This window comes from Ascidia mentula, chromosome 9, assembly GCF_947561715.1.
Source record: "Ascidia mentula chromosome 9, kaAscMent1.1, whole genome shotgun sequence".
Taxonomy (NCBI): domain Eukaryota; kingdom Metazoa; phylum Chordata; class Ascidiacea; order Phlebobranchia; family Ascidiidae; genus Ascidia; species Ascidia mentula.
This window is the reverse complement of record NC_138574.1, coordinates 11,164,834-11,184,821: the sequence shown is the minus strand read 5'-3', so window position 1 is coordinate 11,184,821 and position 19,988 is coordinate 11,164,834. Positions and strand designations below refer to the sequence as shown.

Genomic DNA, 19,988 nt, shown 5'->3' with positions numbered 1-19,988 from the left:
TGCTTGATTCGTTCTCGATGACGTGTGTGTAAATACAGCGGTTTATATGTTTTTCCCTGCCTTACTACAGCAGCAAACAATTGATGTTTTGTTAATTTTTTGGCGCATCCCGAGTAGCCATAAACGCATCGATCGTAATGGGAATACTTGGAAGCATAACATAACATTACTTTTCAGATATTAAGTCAATTTATGAAATATGTTTGTAAAAGAAGGTGGATAGTAGCAAAAGTTTAGCAAGAAAATAAGCAACTTTTTTTACAATAACGAAACCAAGGAACTGGCAACTGAGCTATTTGCGCTGATTTGGCAGGAGATTCGGTTGTGTTGTGCGAGGCAGGCATAAGATGTCTTGGTCAAGTTGAGCTTTGCTATTTGAAATGCTCCTTTGTGGAAAGGTTGCTTGCTAGGTTGAAGTAAAGTACGTTAGTAGCGGTAGACTGGTGAAAGCTTGAACACCGTAACTACCATGGCATTCTTGCTCTAGGAATATTGTGCCGAAGCCACTTTTGACATCGATTTTACGTCGTCTAGGTTTCTGGAAAAGATTAACTATACAATGGGCTTCAACTGCCCATATTCTTTTATTTCTGTGGTACATTGCCTTTGTTTTGTGCTAATCAAAATGTGGTTCTTAGGTGAAATACGACCTGAACAGCTTTTTCTAAAATGCAATGAACATTAGTCAGTGAAGTCGATCTAAGCAGAAGAAAATGTCTCGGGGAAAAGGTCTTCTTGCCCCCCAGAACACGTTTCTCGACACAATAGCCACAAGATTCAACGGAACACGTAAGTTGCTAAAAAATTTTTTTTAACAAGATGGCAACTGTTTATAAGACTGGTCATCGCTACTAAAATTAGTTTGGAGCCCAAACCCGAAAAATTACTATTATAGCACAAAAAGCGCAGACCTTCCCTTGAAATTCTCCTTTATATCTTAGAATAGATTAAAGAGCAAAGGCTTAACTAGTTGAAGTGCAGTGATAATTATAACTTTTCATAATCGGTAAAAACAGTTCTTAAATTTACAAAGCCTGACAGCAAGAATAGCACGATAATTATAACGTTTACATTTACAGATAGCAACTTTCTGTTGGGAAGCGCACAAGTGCCAGGGACATTTCCAATTGTATATTGTTCAGATGGGTTCTGTGAACTCACAGGTTTTGCACGATCGCAGGTAACAACTTGGTTTAAAGCTGGGTGCTTCGACTATCTGGGTCTACATTGCTAAAATAATGTGGAAATCGTGTTTTTTTTACCTTAAATCAATAAAGTGCAAATAAGAAATACCAATGAAGAATTAAAATACTGTGAAAACAAATTGACAGCATCTTAAAAACACGCATTACACAACAACGTAAGGAATAAATTATATGAAACATGTTGGATTACAAAACCAACACCAAAATCAATTGAGTTTTGAGTGTTAATGTTTATTATTGTGCGTCTGCCTCGCAATAACTGCACTGTGTACAATTATAACTCAAAGGTATGTGGTCACGGAATGTTAAGTCTAAACAATCAAGGGGGTATTTTCAATAAAAATTTCTATTCACCGCCAATTAACATGGAATAAAAAATGCACTGAATACGTGACTCACCCGGCGCTTTTAAACGTGAAACACGGGAAAACGCCTTACGACATCAATGAGAAATGGTTGTAATACCTTTTTAAAATAGACCCGTTGTCGGGCCCTATTACAACACAGCTGCTGACGTTTTGTTACCCAGCATTCTTGTTTAAACATTCGCCTGCATTTTGTCGGCTAGTTTTCACGGGATTTTGCTTCTCAAAAGGCCACTGAACTTGGTTTCCGCTGATTCGCTTTTAGTAATTGCGTTCCTTTGAAATTGCTTGTTGGATGTCAGGTTTTATTAAAATCGGTAAGCGTTCTCCAGAGGTCACGGCTTGAGTAATTATGGAGTTTCACCTTTTTGAAACGCCCCTATGCAGATTATGACACCTAAAAATTGTGTACAATCACAAGTAAGATACAATCACAAGTATGCCAGTGGCTATTTGGGCAATTGTGGAAAGCATGATGAAGTTATGGCATATAGCATATGTTTATCAAATCGTTTTTAAGAACCCCAAATGGTAACAATGTTCTCCACATCCGCGACACTAAAACAAAATAATATTTTACATCACATTTCATTGTATTACATTCTACGAGAAAACATCCAAGTTACGAAACTATCCTCTCCCAGGTCATGCAACAATGTTGCTCCTGTGAGTTTCTCTACGGGAGGACAACAGGCGAGGATGACAAATCACAAATCAAGGATGCTTTGCACGGAAAAGAGGAACTGAAAACCGAGATCACAATGTACAAGAAAAACGGTAAGACAGATCGGGGGCCGTTCTCAGCCACTGGAAATATTGACTAGCTGTTGTGAAAGCTCCATCACTGGTTATCGATGGGACCTTTGCTATTTCCGCGTTGATTATCGCTTTTTGGTACAAATAATTGCGTCTATAACCGTTATAGGCAGCTGTTATTGCTCCTCCCACGTGGGGAAAAATGCGCCTATGGTCTCAAAGGAAACTGTGGGTGAAATTGCGGGAAGTTTGAGCAATAAATTTTGCATGTACTTTTGTTTAAAGTTTGCCATATTGTGCTCCACAATGATGCTGTATGTTTATTCAATTATTTGTCAAGTAAATGATGTTTGCTGTGTCCAGGAGAGTCGTTTCTTTGCTTGCTGGACATTGTCCCGATCAAAAACGGCACCAACAATGTTGTTATGTTTCTCGTCTCTCACAAAGACATCACTGACTACGACTCAGACAACTTGAGGGAAAATGCAGACGAAGAAGCGCCAAACTCTTTATTTACGGGTAAGACTTGTGTTTTAAATCTTGTCGGATGGATTCCACCTTCATTTTTGCCTGCTAGCTGTAGATGTAGTTTTTTTATCATACGTTTAGCCACATTTGATATGTGCAAAATTTCGAAATAGCATGTTATGTGTAATGTTTCCATGTAAAACACGAGCGTATCTAATCTACGTTTTGTGAGCGTTGGTAATGTACTTAATGCTGATCGAAAATTCCAAAGCATCAGGAAATTTCCCAATTCGAAACACAATTCTTCAACCACATTATCACCTCTCAGGTTACTCGAGTTCATGCGAAGATTCCCCGGAGATCCCGTCATTCAACACATTAAACCAAAGGCGCCGAAGCAGAGCAGTGCTTTACAACCTGTCCGAGAATCTCGAAAAGAAACAAAAGAAGGGTTTCTTCCATGTCATCACGAATGTAAGCACATTTAAGTTAATAACGTGTCGGAAGTTTATGGCAAATACGAGGATGCGTTCCTTGAGGTTGTGAAGTTTAGGGAACGAAAGTTAGACTTGCAACAACAAAACAAGTAAAAGAAAACTTTGGCACCTGGTTTTATCGACGCCACATTCACCAGTTTGTTGGTGGATACTATGCTCTATTAGAATGTTAGCCAGAAATAAAGCTCATATATCCCACAAAATTAAGTAATTTTGATATTTCAATGACGACCTTCAAATTTTTAACCAATGATTTGATTCAACGCGAATGGTTAGTAATTTAAACAAGAAGGCAGCAGTTTATTTTTACAAATTACAACAGTAAATTAATGCAAAAACGCATATTTATCGCTGTAACATCAAATAAATAACGACCTATTAATGCTAAAACAGATTATGTCATACGTAGAAAGTCTTTTCGTTTAAGAAGACGTCATTGTCTGCTGAAAAAACAACACAAATTTGTCACAACTGACACCAAACATGGGATTGAAATGGCATTAATACTTCATGTGAATTTGACAGGCCTGAAAATATGATGACATGGCCGCATTCATAAATCTTTCACAAGTTTAACGATCCTTACAGTTTTAAATGGCGCCTTTAATCTGCACTCGGGTCGTGGGTTGCGACCCATCACACAGAATGGGAACAAACGGGATGTGACAGTTTGATTCGACATTAATTTCGAATGTATCGTTCTGACTCCACTATGCGAAGTATATATATCTATATATCCTAATTATATGTGAAAATCGATGTGTTTTCAAAATAACTAATGACTAAAGAACCGATTTCTTGTGTGATATTTCAAAGCAATATCGCCGGCCTACAATTGATTATGAACACTTTATGGTTTTTACTTTTGTTTCACCTGTTTAACATAGAAAATTTTATCGCAAACATCTTTCACAGAGAATGTTCGGAAGAAGAAAAAACACTTTACCAGAATATAAAGTGGCGACGACCCTGCAATCGCCCTTCACTATTCTACACTACGGTACAGCAAAAACCATATGGGATTGGTTTGTTGTGGTCGTCACCATCTATGTAACCGCAGTTGTGCCATACTGGGCCGCAGTGCAGGTAAACATTGCTTAAGGCTTGAGTTTAGGTAATTTTAGTTGTAGGGCAAGGGTGGCATTCGCGGCGAACAGGATGCGTTTAGAAATTTCCATGTGTCATGAGGCGAAGGGTAACCTATAGTACGCTGACCCCGTCTGCTTTATCGTGCCCGTTCCCTTTTATTAAATTAATAAAATGACATTCAAAAGCTCAAGGCACGCGCGCTTTGCTCTGATTTGCTTCCCTCCCAACTAAGTTATATCCCCAATTTTTATTGGCAAAGCTAATTGGGTTATAGGGCGCGGAACGTTATGAATTGCGACCTCGTTGGTCTTTCGTCATTCTGTCGTGTTTTGAATCCATCTTTTCCTGCCACCACTGGCGAACATTGATGGCTATCGATTTTTGGCAAAAACATTGCCCCTGTGAACGCACAGTAAAATAGAAAGAGAACAATAGTTCATGAAGGGTGTCAGTCAAAATAACGCCCTTGGGTATAACGTCTTTGTATCGACAGTTAGTTATCACCGTAAATCGTAGGCTGTTTTTGGACCAATGCAAATTCCACAGGGATGAATACGACAGACGAGTAATGCTCACGGGAACTATGAAGGAAACATAGCGTGTTTTTTTTTAATTGTGGGACAATAAGATGCACTTGCTGTGTCTTAATTTGCTCGTTTTCAACAAGGCTATTTAATCATAAAAGTGCGATGTGGCTTTCTCAAACTAAGGACTTTATGCAATAGTATTGATTCCCTTTTGAATTCGCAGCATATTTTTTATTTACCAATCGTAGGTGTATGTGCTCATGCGTAAATTTGTTTCCGTACAGTCGGTCCCCTCCAAAGAAAACTCGTCTTCCATATTTTTTCACCGCCACGGCGAAAAACACTCCAGAAGAGAAGCCACTCTGATTTTCGACGTTCTCGTTGAAATTGTGTTTATCGTCGGTAAGCAAAACATGGTGTAGTTAGTTTGTAATTAAGATTGTAAAAGTCATCTTAGAAAATCCTAAGCAACTCTTGTTGCCATGTTAAATTATTTATACATTCTGAAAAGGTCTTGTCACTGTGTCCATTAGTTCGCTCACCACTGGTCAATGTTAAAAAATCTGATCTTTGGCAACGCCGTTCGATCGCTCCCAAAATAGTTGGACATCCAAAATAGAGTTGTCTGTGAGCCATCCAAAGATATTTAAAGATTTTATTTTAGTTTTTGCTAGTGTATCTGAAATACAACACAGTTTTAGACAATTGCACATTATATATAGACACATTGATTTTCAAATTACTGCGGATCTTATTTTCCGGTTAGTGGCAAATTCAAATCGATTTTACTGCTGGCGCGTCAAAGCGTGAGGAGCTTTCGAGTGATAGTTGTATTTTTTATACTTAAAATAGCTGGCAACGTTGACAATTGGTAGTACTGATGGTTGCGTCATGATATTGCGGAAATTTAAGCCTAACCGAATCGTTTGCTGTTTTTGATTGAGTGTAACCTGCGCCAACTATGTATGGTATGAACGTACGGGACCCCAGCACCGAATGTACTAAGAAACAATGCATGTGTTTTGTAACAGTTTTAATAAATAGCAAACGTCGCCAATTTCTATCTCAACTACTGTTCACTGTTTTTGTAATTGTCACACACAAAGCCTTGGCTTTAGTTCAACATATCAGCCCACGTCTTTATTAAAGCCCGTTATTTTCTCACAGACATTGTTCTAACTTTTCTCACAACGTACGTGAACAAGTCAGGGTGGGTGGTATCTGATTTTCGCCACATAGCGATCAACTACTTCAGAACATGGTTCCTCATCGATCTCGTTGCGGCCCTACCAGTGGACACCATTTCCCACATATTTCAAGTGGACTTTGTAAGTAGTTTGCTCACTAGATTTCGGGTATTTTTTAGATTTTTGCTTTAGCAAGTTGTGTGTTAGTGCTATATACTCTCACTGTGTTTCTGGAGTAAACTTGTTATATTTTTAACATTATGTTTAAAGGCTTATAAACAGTATTTATTAAGTAGCGATTGATGTTGTACTAATGTTTCCCGCAATAAACTTCCTTCTGTTACCTCCCTCAGTTTTCCCACCCAGTTCCATTGCTAAAGACAGTGCGCCTACTCCGCCTTTTCCGTCTGCTGCAAAAAATTGGACGTTGGTCGCAATATAGCGCGCTCGTTCTCGCCATGCTTATGGTAATGTTCGGACTTGTTGCTCATTGGCTTGCCTGCATCTGGTTTACGATTGGTTGGCAAGAATTCAAAGAACACCCAATCGGAAGCGAGACTGGCATAGGTGGGTTTTGATCCAAGTGATTTCTTGTTGTAGAGCTAGATTGTAAGGGAAATATGCATTATCTTAATAAAATTAATTTAGGTACAACTGAATATTTAGTCCTTCGAAGCACGTAACAAAGCAACAATATCTGTTTAATGAAACAAAATGTCAACAGGTTGGCTGTACGAGCTTAGCGACGTCCTGCGAAAGCCATTCTCCACAAATGGTACTGGGGGACCAGACGTCACGGACTCCTATATCACGTCACTTTACTTTACGTTAAGCAGCCTCACAAGCGTCGGTTTCGGCAACGTTTCGGCCAACACCAATACCGAAAAGATTTTCTCCATATGCGTTATGATGATCGGCGGTAAGGTCTTGTTTCAAACAATTTTGTTCAAGTGCAAAAAACTTGGATTTTATTAATTTAAACAAGAAAAAGCCAAAGCTAATATGCTGCTATACATTAAGTGCAAACGTAACACTATGATGATGGATGATGGACATAGCAGTGTTCGAAACGTCTGCACATAATTTATAGCAGCAAATTAGCTCTGGCTTTCTTGTTTACGTTTTGTTTAAAATGGTGGAATTTATTTTTGGAACAAAAGATAGGTCACTTGTCATGCGTAGTCATTGTTGTTGGAGTATGACCTCAACGGTCTGGCGTTTTGTTTTGCAGCTTTGATGCACGCTGTTGTCTTTGGCAATGTAACGGCCATCATTCAACGCTTGTACGCACGAAGACAACAATATGACATCAAGATTAGAGACCTAAAGGACTTCATTAAAGTTCACAGGTTGTGATTACATTTCTTAAGCAACTATTTGATGCGAGCACTTGAAAAGTGTTGAATTTCCGCCAATTTTGATAGTTACTATAACCGCTAAATAGTTTTCACCTATATTTATTCATTTATTTTTAAGTTTTACCCCAGAGCAATTGTTCGCAGGCTCTCCAAACCCATCAAGAGAAGAATGATTGATCATTTCCAGCAAACGTGGGAGGCAAGTGGGGGAGTGAACCCAAACGAGGTAACAGCCTCAGAACAGATTAGGCGTTATTTTTTAGTTTAGTTTAAACTATAGGACGTATTCACCCAGCAGCATAGTGGTATTTCCTGGGATATGGATTGGGCAATAGTTTGTGAACCCGTTGTGTTTAGTGCTGAAAACGTCGTGGTTTAAAACACATGCATTGTCTTCCTATGAGGTTCTACCCCAGCAACCTTTAATAAACAAACAATTTTTATGCAGATTATGAAGGATTTTCCTCGCGAAATACGCGCAGATGTGGCGATGCATTTGCACCGAGAGCTTCTCAGCATGCCTGTATTTCAACGGGGCAACACGGTCAGCACTCGGTCATGTGCATGCGTTTCTGTGTTTTCGTTGACGTTAATGTAATATCTTTCAACTTAGATAAAATCTCCAGACCACTCTGCCTCTTTAATGTAATATGTCTTGGTATGAAGTTAATTTAATTTGACTCTTGTGCTCAAGGGCTTTCGCCGATATTTGGCCCTTCACACTCGCCGTTGCAAGGTATCTCCCGGTGATCACGTGATCTATGAGGGAGACCCCCTCGAGACGGTCAATGTAGTGTGCAACGGATCATTGGAAGTGTTGCAGAATGACCTTGTTATCGGGATTTTGGGTAAAAAAATCACAAAAACTTCATTTTTTATTTAGTTTTTGATTCACTGCCACAAAAAATCGAACATTTTTTAATAGTTGGTTTTGTAGCATTTTCATTTCATATTACATGAAAAATACAACTTGTATGGCTAATGGTTTTATAGGAAAAGGGGACATATTTGGCGCCGACGTCGACACACAGAATCCCCTTCTATTGACGTCGCGTGCTGACGTAAAGGCCCTGACGTATTGCGAGTTGGAATGTATTTCAGTTGACGCTATTTTCAACGTCACCTATCTTTATCCGCATTTCTCTCAAATATTTATCAACGATATCAAGTTAGTAATTTTATCTTTTTGTGGTTTAACATAGTTTCCAAAGAAGGATTGAGTTGTAACCCGATCCCAGTAGTTTTATTTGATTACAAAATTAGTTCCCTTCTACCGTTCATGATAGACATATAGTTTTGTAGGCTTGGCAGCCCAGGCATTGCAGCCTAGCTGGATCAGCCGCTTTTTCCTGACAAGTCGGAGAAAGATTTGAAAAATCAAGCTCCCGGTGAGGTTTGAACTCACGACCCTGGGCTAACCAGGCCCAACGCTCTACCAACTGAGCTGCAGGAGCTCAGTGGTTTCACGGGGTATATTGTAGCAAAGGTACACTGGTGCGCAAGCGCACAACTTGCCAGGCAACCTTCACAGATACGTAATCTTGCTCCGACTTGTCAGGAAAAAGTGGCTGATCCAGCTAGGCTGCAATACCTGGGTTGCCAAGCCTGCAAACCTAATGATGGCGATACGATAGCTGTGATCGCCAAGCAAGGACCTGCGAAGTGGGGCGATCCTGCCAATCATGCCATTGCATGAAATATTACATTGATATACATATACGTACGTTAAATGTTGCTGGCTGTAAGAGCGATGAATATGCAACAAAATTCATTCCGATTGAAAAAAAATGTATTTCTTAAACAACACGACACTCTTAGATCGGACTACTCCTGTAACTTGTGGGAACAAGGACCACACGCCCGCAACACAACATCTACGTGCAATGGAGGTAAGCTCATTTGGTATAACTTCACTTCATATCAATTGAAAAAAAAATGGTACAGTTCAGAACAGGAAGTTGCAAATATAAAGATATTTTTTCTTTTTAGACGTTCCGGGGAACTTTGCACAGTCGTCTCCAACAAAACAGAAAGATTCTGACTCAGTGTTTGAACCAAAACCTCAGTGCAACGGAAAAAACATTGATGAGACACCGCAAGATTCCTGCGAAACAATTCCCTTGATAAACTATGGTAAGATATACACATATATCCAGCATTATGGGACATGTTTCTGTACAGGTCATTATTCAACAAATCTGCAGCGAGATTTGCTCAGACCACGGTTTCCGTGTACATTGACTCCGGGTACGTGAACGACCTCCTTATTTTCTCATAATACTATTTACAGACCCATCTAAACCAAACACCCCCAGCCCAACCAGAGAGAACGGGATGCCGGTAAATATTGGCGACACCTTATGGTCTGAAGTAAGCCAAGATGAAGCAACCCCATTGGATGCCGACTTAAACTCTTCACAAACTGACATCGTGATAACTGTTGATGACTGCAATGGCGTCGCTAACGACGATATAGAGGCAACAGTTGTAACGACAACGGGCTTGGAGCCTGCCACTTACTACTACTCAACTGAAGAAACAGCTGGAAGAAAGCGGAAGGGAATTCGAGCTCTTTTGAAGTCTCTGAGCATCTCATTGAGTCAGTACAATGCATTCGATTAAAAAAACTGTTTTTCATAAAATACTCAAGGCTATAACGTTTAGAAATGTTTAATTTTGTTAACAGGAAGAAATTAACAATTGATAATGCTCAATATCATTGAAAAAACTACCTAGTATGTCTCTGCGGTTTAAAGTTTGAACTAAAATCATGTTTTCTGTTCAGATGACAAGTCTACTCCAAGCAAAAATAAGCGGGTTGAATTGGTAACTAACCCCACAATCAGCCCTCTACCACCATGCATCCGCAAAACACCAGACCCGAAGCTACCTTCAGCAAGGTAAATTGCATTATTTTATACTAAGGGTGGCCAATGTTCGCCCGCATTATGAATGCGACAAAAAGGTTGTCTTTTGGGAGCTTCCGTTTGGGTTTGCTTAATGGAAATGGTTATGACATGCACGGGATTTTTATATTGGAAATGCTGGGAAACTATTAATAAGCTTGACAAGTTCTTGTCGTCTTAACAGACATTTGTTGTTGCAGGTTAATGCGTTCCGTATCAGACAATCTGACAACCAAGCGCGTCAAGTTTGTGGAAGATTTCGCACCAAAGGTGGCAAGAAAATCGGGCTCAGTTGCCGAAGATGATCTGAAGTAAGACATTCCCAACCTAATAAACTGTTAAAAATTTAAATGCACTATACAGTACAGATTTAAACGCACTATACAGTTCGCATGCTAAAGGCTTCTTGCCTTCCAGGAGAGTGAGTCAGCACTTGCGCCAACTTCGCGGAGAAACCTTTGATATTTTCGAGTCCGAGCTTTGCGAGAAATCTTCTCCGCACCGAAGCAGCGACAATCTCGATGTTCCCGATCCCCGAGAAGCATTACCTCGCAACAAAAACACTGAAACTGCGAATGCCTACACGTCGGGGTCACCAAGAAAGGTGTCCACATCCGGAGAATCAAAATCCACTTCCAGGCGACGACGGCGTCCGAGGAGAAAATCGCTTTCGCCGAAAGCTACAGAACAAATCCGCAGAGCGCGTGCGGGCGTGGAGGAAGGTGAATTTTTATCGGATACTTCGCCACAAACGCGAAGCGTCAGTTCGCGAAAGAATCGAGCCTGCAGTTCCGATTCTTCGGTTTCAGAATGCGAGTCCTTTAGTGACAGCGTGTTTTGCCCCTCTTGCGCTCCAACGGGCGGTGCTGTTTCTGGAGGGAATGGTTCACAGGAGGATGCCACGCCACAATGTCGGCATATTGTCGATGCTATGCAGAAGTTGCTGATACAGGTACGGGATTTACATCTGTATCATTCCAATTGCATATATTTGCAGTTAAAACATTTGTAGATACAAAGGCATTAGAAAATTTTTTGCGAAGAATGTCATGAAATTTCCTGATGCTCGATGCGGGAGTTTTGTTAGACGTGTCACAATGCTGGAATCTAGGACTATCTTTCTTACGGTCAAAATACTTCTTGGCAATTTAAAATCTTTGCATTGTTAGTTTTATTCTTATTCTGGATTTGAACTAATTTCAGGTATATTGACTCTACGCTCACATTTACCACTTACGCTAAAAAAAATTATTCCATTACAGGTATCAACGCTCAACGCTGACGTTCGAAGGCTTTTCGCCCAAATGAACTCCGACAGCGCCACAAAACATCGGAAAAGTTATTCAAACAACAAGTGGAAGATTTCAGGCGATTGTGAAGCCACTCCATTGGCCGCCGACCCCTCATCTTCGCTTGAAACTCAATTCGCTCCGACCTTTCGTCCTTGTCGTGTTTCTCCCGATAAATCCATTGTCACGCCTAAAATCAAACAAGAGTTTGAGGGTAAGAGCGCACCCTCCCCACTGGGTGCCCCAGATTGCGTGGTGACGTCACCGTCCGGCGAGCTCTTCAAAATAGACTTGAACACGAGAGTAAAAAACATTGACACGTTTTTACCTAACCGGACATATGCTGACGACAAACAGGAGAACGAAACAACCTTCTCGATCCAGTCACCTCGATCGCCCATCGCTCTGGGGTATCAGGGGGGACCCTTCCGCTGTAGCCCTACCCATCTATTCAAGCCACAAACGACCGATAATTCCCCAAGGCACGGGTACTTTTTTCCTTTAGGTCTGGACCACACACTTGGTTGGAATTCGTGTACAGACCTTGAGGAAGAGTGGCCTGGAAAGAGATTGGCTGTTCCCTTTGGGGGAGGAGGTCGAGGCAGTGAAAGCGGATACATGAGTAACAGTCCCACCCTTCAGATGGGGGATTAGATCACAAAGTAATACTTGTTGTTCGCGCCTGTAACATTTTGCATTGTTCTGACCACTTTTCTGCTTTATCTTGGCTTGAGTTGTTACATCGCTTTCACAAATACGTTTTTCATTCTTTCAGTCGTTATGTTTGACTTTGATCCTGTCGTATTAGGTCGCAACAGAAATGGTGCGATTTGCAGACGAAACTCCCAATTGTGATTTCAAACTACAAACGAAAAGTAGTTTTTAATTTTTAAAATCTTTCCTTTTTTAAATGTGAAAAGGAGTAGGTTTGCAGTAATTGTTCGGCTTCCTGGCTATTCTTATTGTTTCAGCCGAATTAAGTAAAAACACATGAACGTGTTATTGAAATTTCCATTCTCTTGCCCGTAAAAATGCTTTTTTGTACCTTTCATCCTACGCAAAAACATGGGTTTGGGAGATTATTTATGGAAAGTGGTGAAAACTTGACGAAAGACGACTGAAATTGTTTTGCAAGGGAGTAAAAATAAGTCACCGTCAACGTCACTTTTTAGTAATCCATGTTATGAGATTTTCTATCCCGCACGGACAGACAATCCTGCAAAGAGACACAAACAACCATATTTTCATAAATTGCAGCTTGCTTTAAAGCTGTACGAGCAACAACTTCTTCTCGCCGTTTGGAGTTTAGCTTGGTGTGCCAATGTTGGCGCTTGATTCTGACAGTGGAACCCTTATATGAAAGGGGTAGAAGAAGCAAGTCAAAGCAAACAGAAGTTAACTGAGGAGTTTGAAAACATAATTTGCACTGACCGATAATTTGATATAAACGCGCTGAGCTCCACAACTGTGACGCACAAACATGGATTTTATTTCTACCGAAACGCCATTAAGGACTGGATTGAGAAATTGACTTGCAATGCGCGCTAATTCTATTAGTCTAAAAAATTATTGTAGTATCTATGACTGATGAAATTCCCCAATGTACAATAGGGCATTAAATAAAAGACAGCCTCTTTTCACAGAGGTCTTTTGTCGTTAAGTTATATTACATGGTGGCGCTGTTACGTACGTGCCTGGTTTGTTAGCACAACAAGTATGTTAATAAGTAACCCGGCGCAGTTGTTTTTTATACCGCCCACCATAGGTAGATCTCAGTACATCCTGTACTATCCATACAGTGGTTATTCGGTGAGGTAAAGGACGTCAGACACAAAATGGAGTTCGCTTTAAAACTATACCAGCAGTTAAGTACAGCAAACTCAGAGAACATTTTTTTCTCACCGTTCAGTATCTCCAACGTGCTTTCGATGCTGGCACTGGGATCAGATGGCAAAACTCTCGAGCAAATAGAACAGGCTTTGGGATGGGACAGTGGCTGTAACTTTCACGAAAATAATCGAAGGCAGTTGAAACAAGTGCTAGCTGCCGGACAAAACGAAGAAAACTTGGTACTAGAAATTGGAAACAAATTATGCACAGACAAAACATTTGCGCTTCAAAGCCAGTTCGTAGACAAATGCCTGGATGTGTACAATGGCGAAACAGAAAATATGGATTTTCGTGGCAATCCAGATGAATGCCGTCAAGTTATAAACGCCTGGATTGAAAAGGTAACGCGCTCAAAAATAACTGATATTCTTCCAAGCGGGAGTATTCGACCTGACACAAGTCTTGTTCTGGCCAATGCAGTTTACTTCAAAGGCAAATGGGACGATGCCTTTGATCCACGCGATACGTGGAAAGGTAAATTTCACGTTGAAAAAGGCAAAACGGTTGAAGTGGAAATGATGGCCAAACAACGCAAATTTGGAATTTCCTACGACGAAAAACTTCGTCTTCAAGTTCTCGAGGTTCCCTACAAGGGCATGGATACGGTTCTACTGCTCCTCGTCCCGACACAAACTTTCGGCTTGGCGGAAATTGAGAAACAACTCGACCACGAACTTCTCAGCAAGTTAGCTAAAAACGTCAGCTACGAAACAGTTCGTCTGAACCTACCGAAAATGAAACTGGAGCAACAGATAACGGATTTGGATGATAAGCTTCGAAAGCTCGGTCTCAAAGATGTTTTTGACTCGTCTTCGGCAAATTTGTCAAAAATTTCACCAGTCAAAGGCTTACATGTGTCAACAATGGCCCATAAAGCTATGTTTGAAGTAAACGAAGAAGGCAGCGAGGCAGCAGCGGCAACTGTCGCTATATCTGTCATGAGTTTGCCTATAGCAGTAACGTGCGATCACCCATTCATGTTTATACTCAAACACAAACCAAGCGACGCGGTTCTGTTTGTTGGTCGCTTCACAGGCCCGTAGATTAATATATGTTTTGGGTAGTTCCAAAAACATTCGTTTTGGTTCCAAAACATTCGTTCCAGGGCATTGCTTTAGCTTACTTGTCGTGCTTATTATGTGGTTTGAAACGTCGATTTGACAAATTGTTTTCACATAAAAATGATATTCACCAATCAATCAGCACATATACACATAGTAGTTTTATCGTTCGTGCTAACCGTTTATTGACAAAGGTACAACATTATTCAAACAATAAACAAAAGTGACAGACTCTTTTCTGATGACCTGTTTCGGCATTAGAAAAACATGGAATTTTTGAGGGAGTCATCAGCAGGCAAATCCCAGTTATCATAAGCCAAGAAGTTGCATCCAACACTTTTGAGATGTTCCAAATCATCTCGGATGCTGCAGTTTACAAACAAAAAGCTGATGTTAATATAGCAGGAAGCAAATATAAAAATACCACTGACCAGCTAATAGTTTAACCAACCCGCACTTTTAGCAAGCAGCAAGTTTTGCATTCGCAATAGACGCCATTAGCATTCAGTCAAACTCTAGTTTTGATGACGTAGCAACAAAGGGATTGTAGCCAAGCTAGATCAGCCACATTTTTCCCGACAAATCCGAACGAAACCGGAAAAATCAAGCTCCCGGCAGCCTCCACATACACGTAGGGGAACTCTACCACTTCATCGGTGAAAACGCATGAGTGTTTCATGGGATTTCGTGTAGTCGACACAAATTTTGTACGTAACCGAACTTCACGATAACTAACTTAATCATTCTGCATACTTGAAGTTGTGTGTGGTAAACCATATGACAATACAACAAGAATCTTTGTTTTAATGACAGCCATAGACTTCCTATACTCATCCAGGATCATCAAACACTTTCTGTTACGACATTGTAAAACAAAAACGCTGCGGCAATTATAGCAACATCATCCAAATGCCCAAGCGTGATGATCTCTGTTTGGCAGTAACAAAAATTGTCCCTGCAGTTCAGCATGGTAAAACAAACACCGGCATTGCCAAAACGCAGATTAACACATTAAGTGTAAAACAAAGTTAAATAAACAAGTTTGACTATTAATATCAGTTGATAAATGCTATTGCCTATAATACCTCGGCAAAACAGTTTGTTGTAAGTGATGAGCGGGACTTTTTTTCAACACTTGACCGAATTCCTGCGGCATCAATGTTTGGTGCACAACACGTTGAAAGCGCTTAATCAGCAAAGGAATTTGTTGATTGTTGTGCGAAACAGTTCCTACTGTCGCGCTTTTAACCTGTGCTTCTCGTCACATCCCACATGACTATAAAAATTCAGCTTATATTGAGATTTTAAAAAATCAGCTTATATTTATTACTTCGTACAGCTTCCACGCTCGACAAACAAAGAAATATTTGAAATAACTTATTAATGATGAATATACCACATTGTTACCATTCTATAATTTGTAAGATGTAAATGCGTTTCCCAAATCCTCCATTGTTCTGCCATGTACAGAGAAAGTCCAAAAAGTCTCATATTTCACTCACAATATAGAACAATACAACTATTTTGATGTTCTCCTTCATACAGCTTGCATTCCTTTTGGTTTATCAACATAATCTAAAACGTTTGAAAAAGAACGATTAAAATCCTTTCCCATGCTGCTTGCTGAGTTTGTATGAGACAATTCCGATTCAGAATTAGACATACCAAGGATATCCACACCTTTTTTTGACTAAATACATGCCTGCTCAGGTCAGTCCGTATGTTGCTCTGATTTCTTCTGATAAACCGCATGGCTACACAGAAACAAATTATTTGCGTAACCTCGAGGTTTAGGTTTTAAAAGCACAATACCGAATTAAAAGGTGGTATTTATAATACTATTATCATGCAAGATTAAAATACTGCATTAGTATATTCATCAAGTAATTGGGAATATTTATAAAAATATTTTTGAAATAATTTGATAAGATTTTTATAAATATCACTTAAATCCGCCTGAATCGTTGTTAAGACGCCATTCTTTCGGAAAGCGAACATTTCGTTTAGTTTTCTACAGAAACGTTTGAACGAAGTTAGCTGAGCAACTTAGTTGTCGATTTTGTACTGCTGTTTAATTACGCTTCGAGTCGTATTCATTTTATTTTTTTGTTTGTATTTTAAATACAAAAGTACTCTGCTGTAGTGCGAATTCGTGTCTAAGTTTTGTGTCGGTAAATTGTTAAAAAAAAAACTTAAAATGATTGCATCTTTACAGAAGAGTTAAAATATGACGCTTGACCTATATTAATTTATCTTTCTGTAGTGTAGTCTATAAGCATGTTAAATGCAGCCTTCAGGGTGGTCAGATCTAAGCTGCTTACATGTTCATTTTATTCTTAAACCTGATTTGTTGTTTTCCCAGTTTGCTGCATACACACAATAGTTTGGAAAGTGACTGTTGTGAATATGGCTGAACAATATGATGAAGAGGAACTTCAGGACGAGTATGGTGCTCCCGTGAGAAAAACGGGCAACAACTTAGCGGTTTGGGGTAATCCACGAACAATGAATATGAACCATCTTGTTCTTACCAATATACAGAACTCGCCTTATTTTAAAGTCCGCCTTATTGAACTCAAAACATATCATGAAGTTATTGATGAGATTTATTATAAGGTGCGTTGCAATGATATTCCAAGACTGCTGGATGATTGCAGTTATATTTAAATTTTTTTTTTACATTGGTCCATTTCTTGCCAATTTTAATTTATTTAACATAAAACTGCCATACTCCATTTTCAAGATATAATCACACATTGGAAAACAAAGTTATTCTCCTGGTTTCTTTCTAAAGTGATGGGCCATATCTTGTTGCATGTGGCATATTTCAGGAATCTGTTCAAGTTATTTGAAAATATTTTTAGGTTGATCATCTCGAGCCATGGGAACGAGGAACAAGAAAAACTGCTGGACAAACTGGAATGTGTGGTGGTGTATGTATTTAAATAAAAGTTCTTTTTAATAATTGTTTGTCACTACAGTGTACTTTTTTCAGTATTAATACATTGCAAAACAGTAATTTAAACCAGTTGTTAGAATTTATGCCAAATGCTGGCAATCCTTTGTAATCTTTTTCTGGTTTAAATGCAAATGGCCTGAATAATTTTTGAAAAGGAACATGTTTTCATGGAAATTGTTATTTTGGTCCAGGTACGTGGGGTAGGTGCTGGTGGAGTTGTGTCCACAGCTTATTGCATTCTCTTCAAACTCTTCACATTAAGATTGACAAGAAAACAACTCAATGGCATGCTCAACCATGCTGATTCCCCATTTATCCGTGGTTTAGGAATAATGTACATCAGGTACGTGAAGAAGGTGAGACCCCTGACCATTGAGTTATATACTGTGTATTTTCTGCATTGATGACCTTAAATGTGTATTGCTGACAATGTTTTTAAAAACTTTGTTGTGTTTTCAGATACTCGATAGCTCCCACAGATCTTTGGGATTGGTTTGACGGGTATTTGGAGGATGAAGAGGTCAGTGCCTTACTTGGTAACGTCTGTGTTTCCATTGTGAAAAACTTGACTGTTCAATTATGTGTGAATATGTATATTATCAAAATTTCATATTAAAGATCATATTTAGGTTCAAAAGCATATTATGCAAAAGGCCCATGCTGCTTACCAGCAGGTTTATAGCTTTGGCTCATCTTTAAATAACACATAATTTGGTGTCCAAATAAAATTATCCTCAAAGCCGTTGTTACATAATGTTTACTTTCAATTTGTATAATTTATATTCTTTTCTGTGTTTTGTACCAATTTAATCACTCTGCCTCTTTCATATCATCACAGGAAATAGATGTAAAGGCTGGAGGTGGATGTGTGATGACCATAGGGATGATGATACGAACCGTACTAACCAAACTGGAATGGTTTTCAACCCTTTTTCCACGCATTCCTGTTCCAATACAAAAGCAGATCGATGAGAACCTTAAGGTGAGCGATAGTTACTTTTGGAGCCATACAAGCTAGCATGTGTGTGTTTTTCTGATTAAAAGTATACCTTGACCCTATTTAATGGACTAATTTGTTTCCTACAGCACAGAGGCATGACTGGGAGAAGGGTTGGAGACCCTGCAGAGGATTATGAGGGAAATGAAAGGTTTAGTCATAGTTCTCTCTCGTTTTGATAAAATATATTATATCATGGCAATTATGCCATGCAAAACTTAATCACACATTTGTTTATCCGTTTTGATGGAAATATCTTTTACTTTGCAGAGTGGATGAACAAGTTCACAAAGAAAGCAGAGAAAGGTAGGAATTGCACAAAAATATGCTGTTGTTTGAAAACAAAACTACATGTGAACAGCTTTAAATTTACAAGTATATCATTTCAGAATTGTACCAAACTTAAACATGGTTTAAATTTTTTTTGTAAAGATTGAAACACTCTTGCTCTGCCCTAGCAGATTGGCAATTGTTTTTGTGTTTGCAAAGGAGGGTTACTGAAGTATAATAAAATATTCTCGTCAGGTCTTACAACGCTAACAACAAACATCGTTCTCTTGAACCGGAACGTCGGCGCAGGAGTAGATCACGTGACGACCGCAGATCGTATCCTCACGACCGCAAGAGGGCAGCACGGAGCCGATCTCGGGATCGTTCGTCGCGGAAACGCAGCCGGTCACGTGACCGCGATTCTCGGCGTCGTACGTCACGTGACCGAGACAGCAGAAAGCGACGAAGCAGATCACGTGAACACAGGCGACGAAGCAGGTGTGTGTTTACATGAATATCTACAATGTAGGTAAAGTGACTAATTATTTTTTGTTTTGTTTTTAGATCTAGAAGTCGCGACCGACACCGCAGACGCTGATGGCGGCAACTTTTCACAACGAATGAAACTGAAACGAACGTGAATCGGTCGTCTGGCCAAAATGCTTGATGATCGTCTGGCCTAGTCCAATGTACAACTGCCGTCAAAACTGAAATGCCCTGCCATGTTTTGACATTTTTACCGTTGTTTTTTTGACGATTTTACGCAATACACGCCGGTCCCTTTTAGGAATTGATGAATGTTTTGTCCGTGTGGAATCCGTCGGTTGATTTGGGGTCGGAATTTTTCAAATAAATTTTGAAATTGCAATTTGTTGCAGGAGTTTCTGACCTAACTTTTTTGCCATGCTACAGAAACCAGGTGTGTTGGAGAAAATAGGACAGCAAAAATGAATTCTTGATTGTATTCTTTCGTAATGCTCAATTAAACCACATTGGTCGCATCAAAACACTGAAACTGGAACTTACACAAAAAACAGAAATGCACACAGTAGATTTTTGGAAAATTGCACTTGTTAAAAAAGTTCAGATTGCACTTCGTCACGGTGACGCACTGTGACAGTGGTTCGTATTTACAAGAGAAAAAAATCCTTTATCCGTTTTCCG

The 19,988-nt window shown here is 39.6% G+C and overlaps 2 protein-coding genes and 1 pseudogene across 3 annotated transcripts; all 3 read left to right on the top strand.

Annotated features, from left to right (window-relative positions):
• Window positions 1–661: 661 nt before the first annotated feature.
• Window positions 662–12,666, top strand: LOC145913163 (voltage-gated delayed rectifier potassium channel KCNH4-like). Of its 2 annotated transcripts, none has more exons than XM_083000723.1 (22): window positions 662–789; window positions 1,080–1,180; window positions 2,215–2,347; window positions 2,690–2,845; window positions 3,123–3,268; window positions 4,207–4,377; window positions 5,192–5,309; window positions 6,075–6,235; window positions 6,448–6,661; window positions 6,819–7,013; window positions 7,326–7,443; window positions 7,597–7,678; window positions 7,901–7,996; window positions 8,147–8,300; window positions 8,446–8,620; window positions 9,271–9,341; window positions 9,442–9,585; window positions 9,743–10,051; window positions 10,238–10,352; window positions 10,559–10,669; window positions 10,776–11,310; window positions 11,621–12,666. In XM_083000723.1, the coding sequence occupies exons 1-22, from the start codon at window positions 714–716 to the stop codon at window positions 12,299–12,301; spliced, it is 4,062 nt and encodes a 1,353-aa protein (XP_082856849.1). In that variant the 5' UTR covers window positions 662–713; the 3' UTR covers window positions 12,302–12,666. The 2 variants fall into 2 exon arrangements, with proteins under 2 accessions (XP_082856849.1, XP_082856850.1); XM_083000724.1 differs by lacking the exon at window positions 11,621–12,666 and adding an exon at window positions 11,371–11,487.
• Window positions 12,667–13,560: 894 nt separating this feature from the next.
• On the top strand, window positions 13,561–14,627 carry LOC145913340 (leukocyte elastase inhibitor pseudogene; annotated as a pseudogene).
• Window positions 14,628–16,954: 2,327 nt separating this feature from the next.
• LOC145913819 (pre-mRNA-splicing factor 38B-like) lies at window positions 16,955–19,685 on the top strand. Its single transcript, XM_083001579.1, has 9 exons — window positions 16,955–17,214; window positions 17,463–17,531; window positions 17,749–17,900; window positions 18,017–18,077; window positions 18,396–18,539; window positions 18,644–18,705; window positions 18,825–18,860; window positions 19,080–19,322; window positions 19,389–19,685. Exons 1-9 carry the CDS (start codon window positions 17,005–17,007, stop codon window positions 19,420–19,422), a joined length of 1,011 nt encoding a protein of 336 aa, XP_082857705.1. The 5' UTR covers window positions 16,955–17,004; the 3' UTR covers window positions 19,423–19,685.
• Window positions 19,686–19,988: the final 303 nt, after the last annotated feature.

Coding starts and splice junctions, on each gene's coding strand:
- LOC145913163 (XM_083000723.1), top strand. CDS start 714: ATGTCTCGGGGAAAAGGTCTTCTTGCCCCCCAGAACACGTTTCTCGAC. Junction 6,236..6,447: donor ACATATTTCAAGTGGACTTT/GTAAGTAGTTTG, acceptor TACCTCCCTCAG/TTTTCCCACCCAGTTCCATT. Junction 7,679..7,900: donor GGGGAGTGAACCCAAACGAG/GTAACAGCCTCA, acceptor ATTTTTATGCAG/ATTATGAAGGATTTTCCTCG.
- LOC145913819 (XM_083001579.1), top strand. CDS start 17,005: ATGGCTGAACAATATGATGAAGAGGAACTTCAGGACGAGTATGGTGCT. Junction 18,861..19,079: donor CACAAAGAAAGCAGAGAAAG/GTAGGAATTGCA, acceptor TATTCTCGTCAG/GTCTTACAACGCTAACAACA. Junction 19,323..19,388: donor GAACACAGGCGACGAAGCAG/GTGTGTGTTTAC, acceptor TTTTGTTTTTAG/ATCTAGAAGTCGCGACCGAC.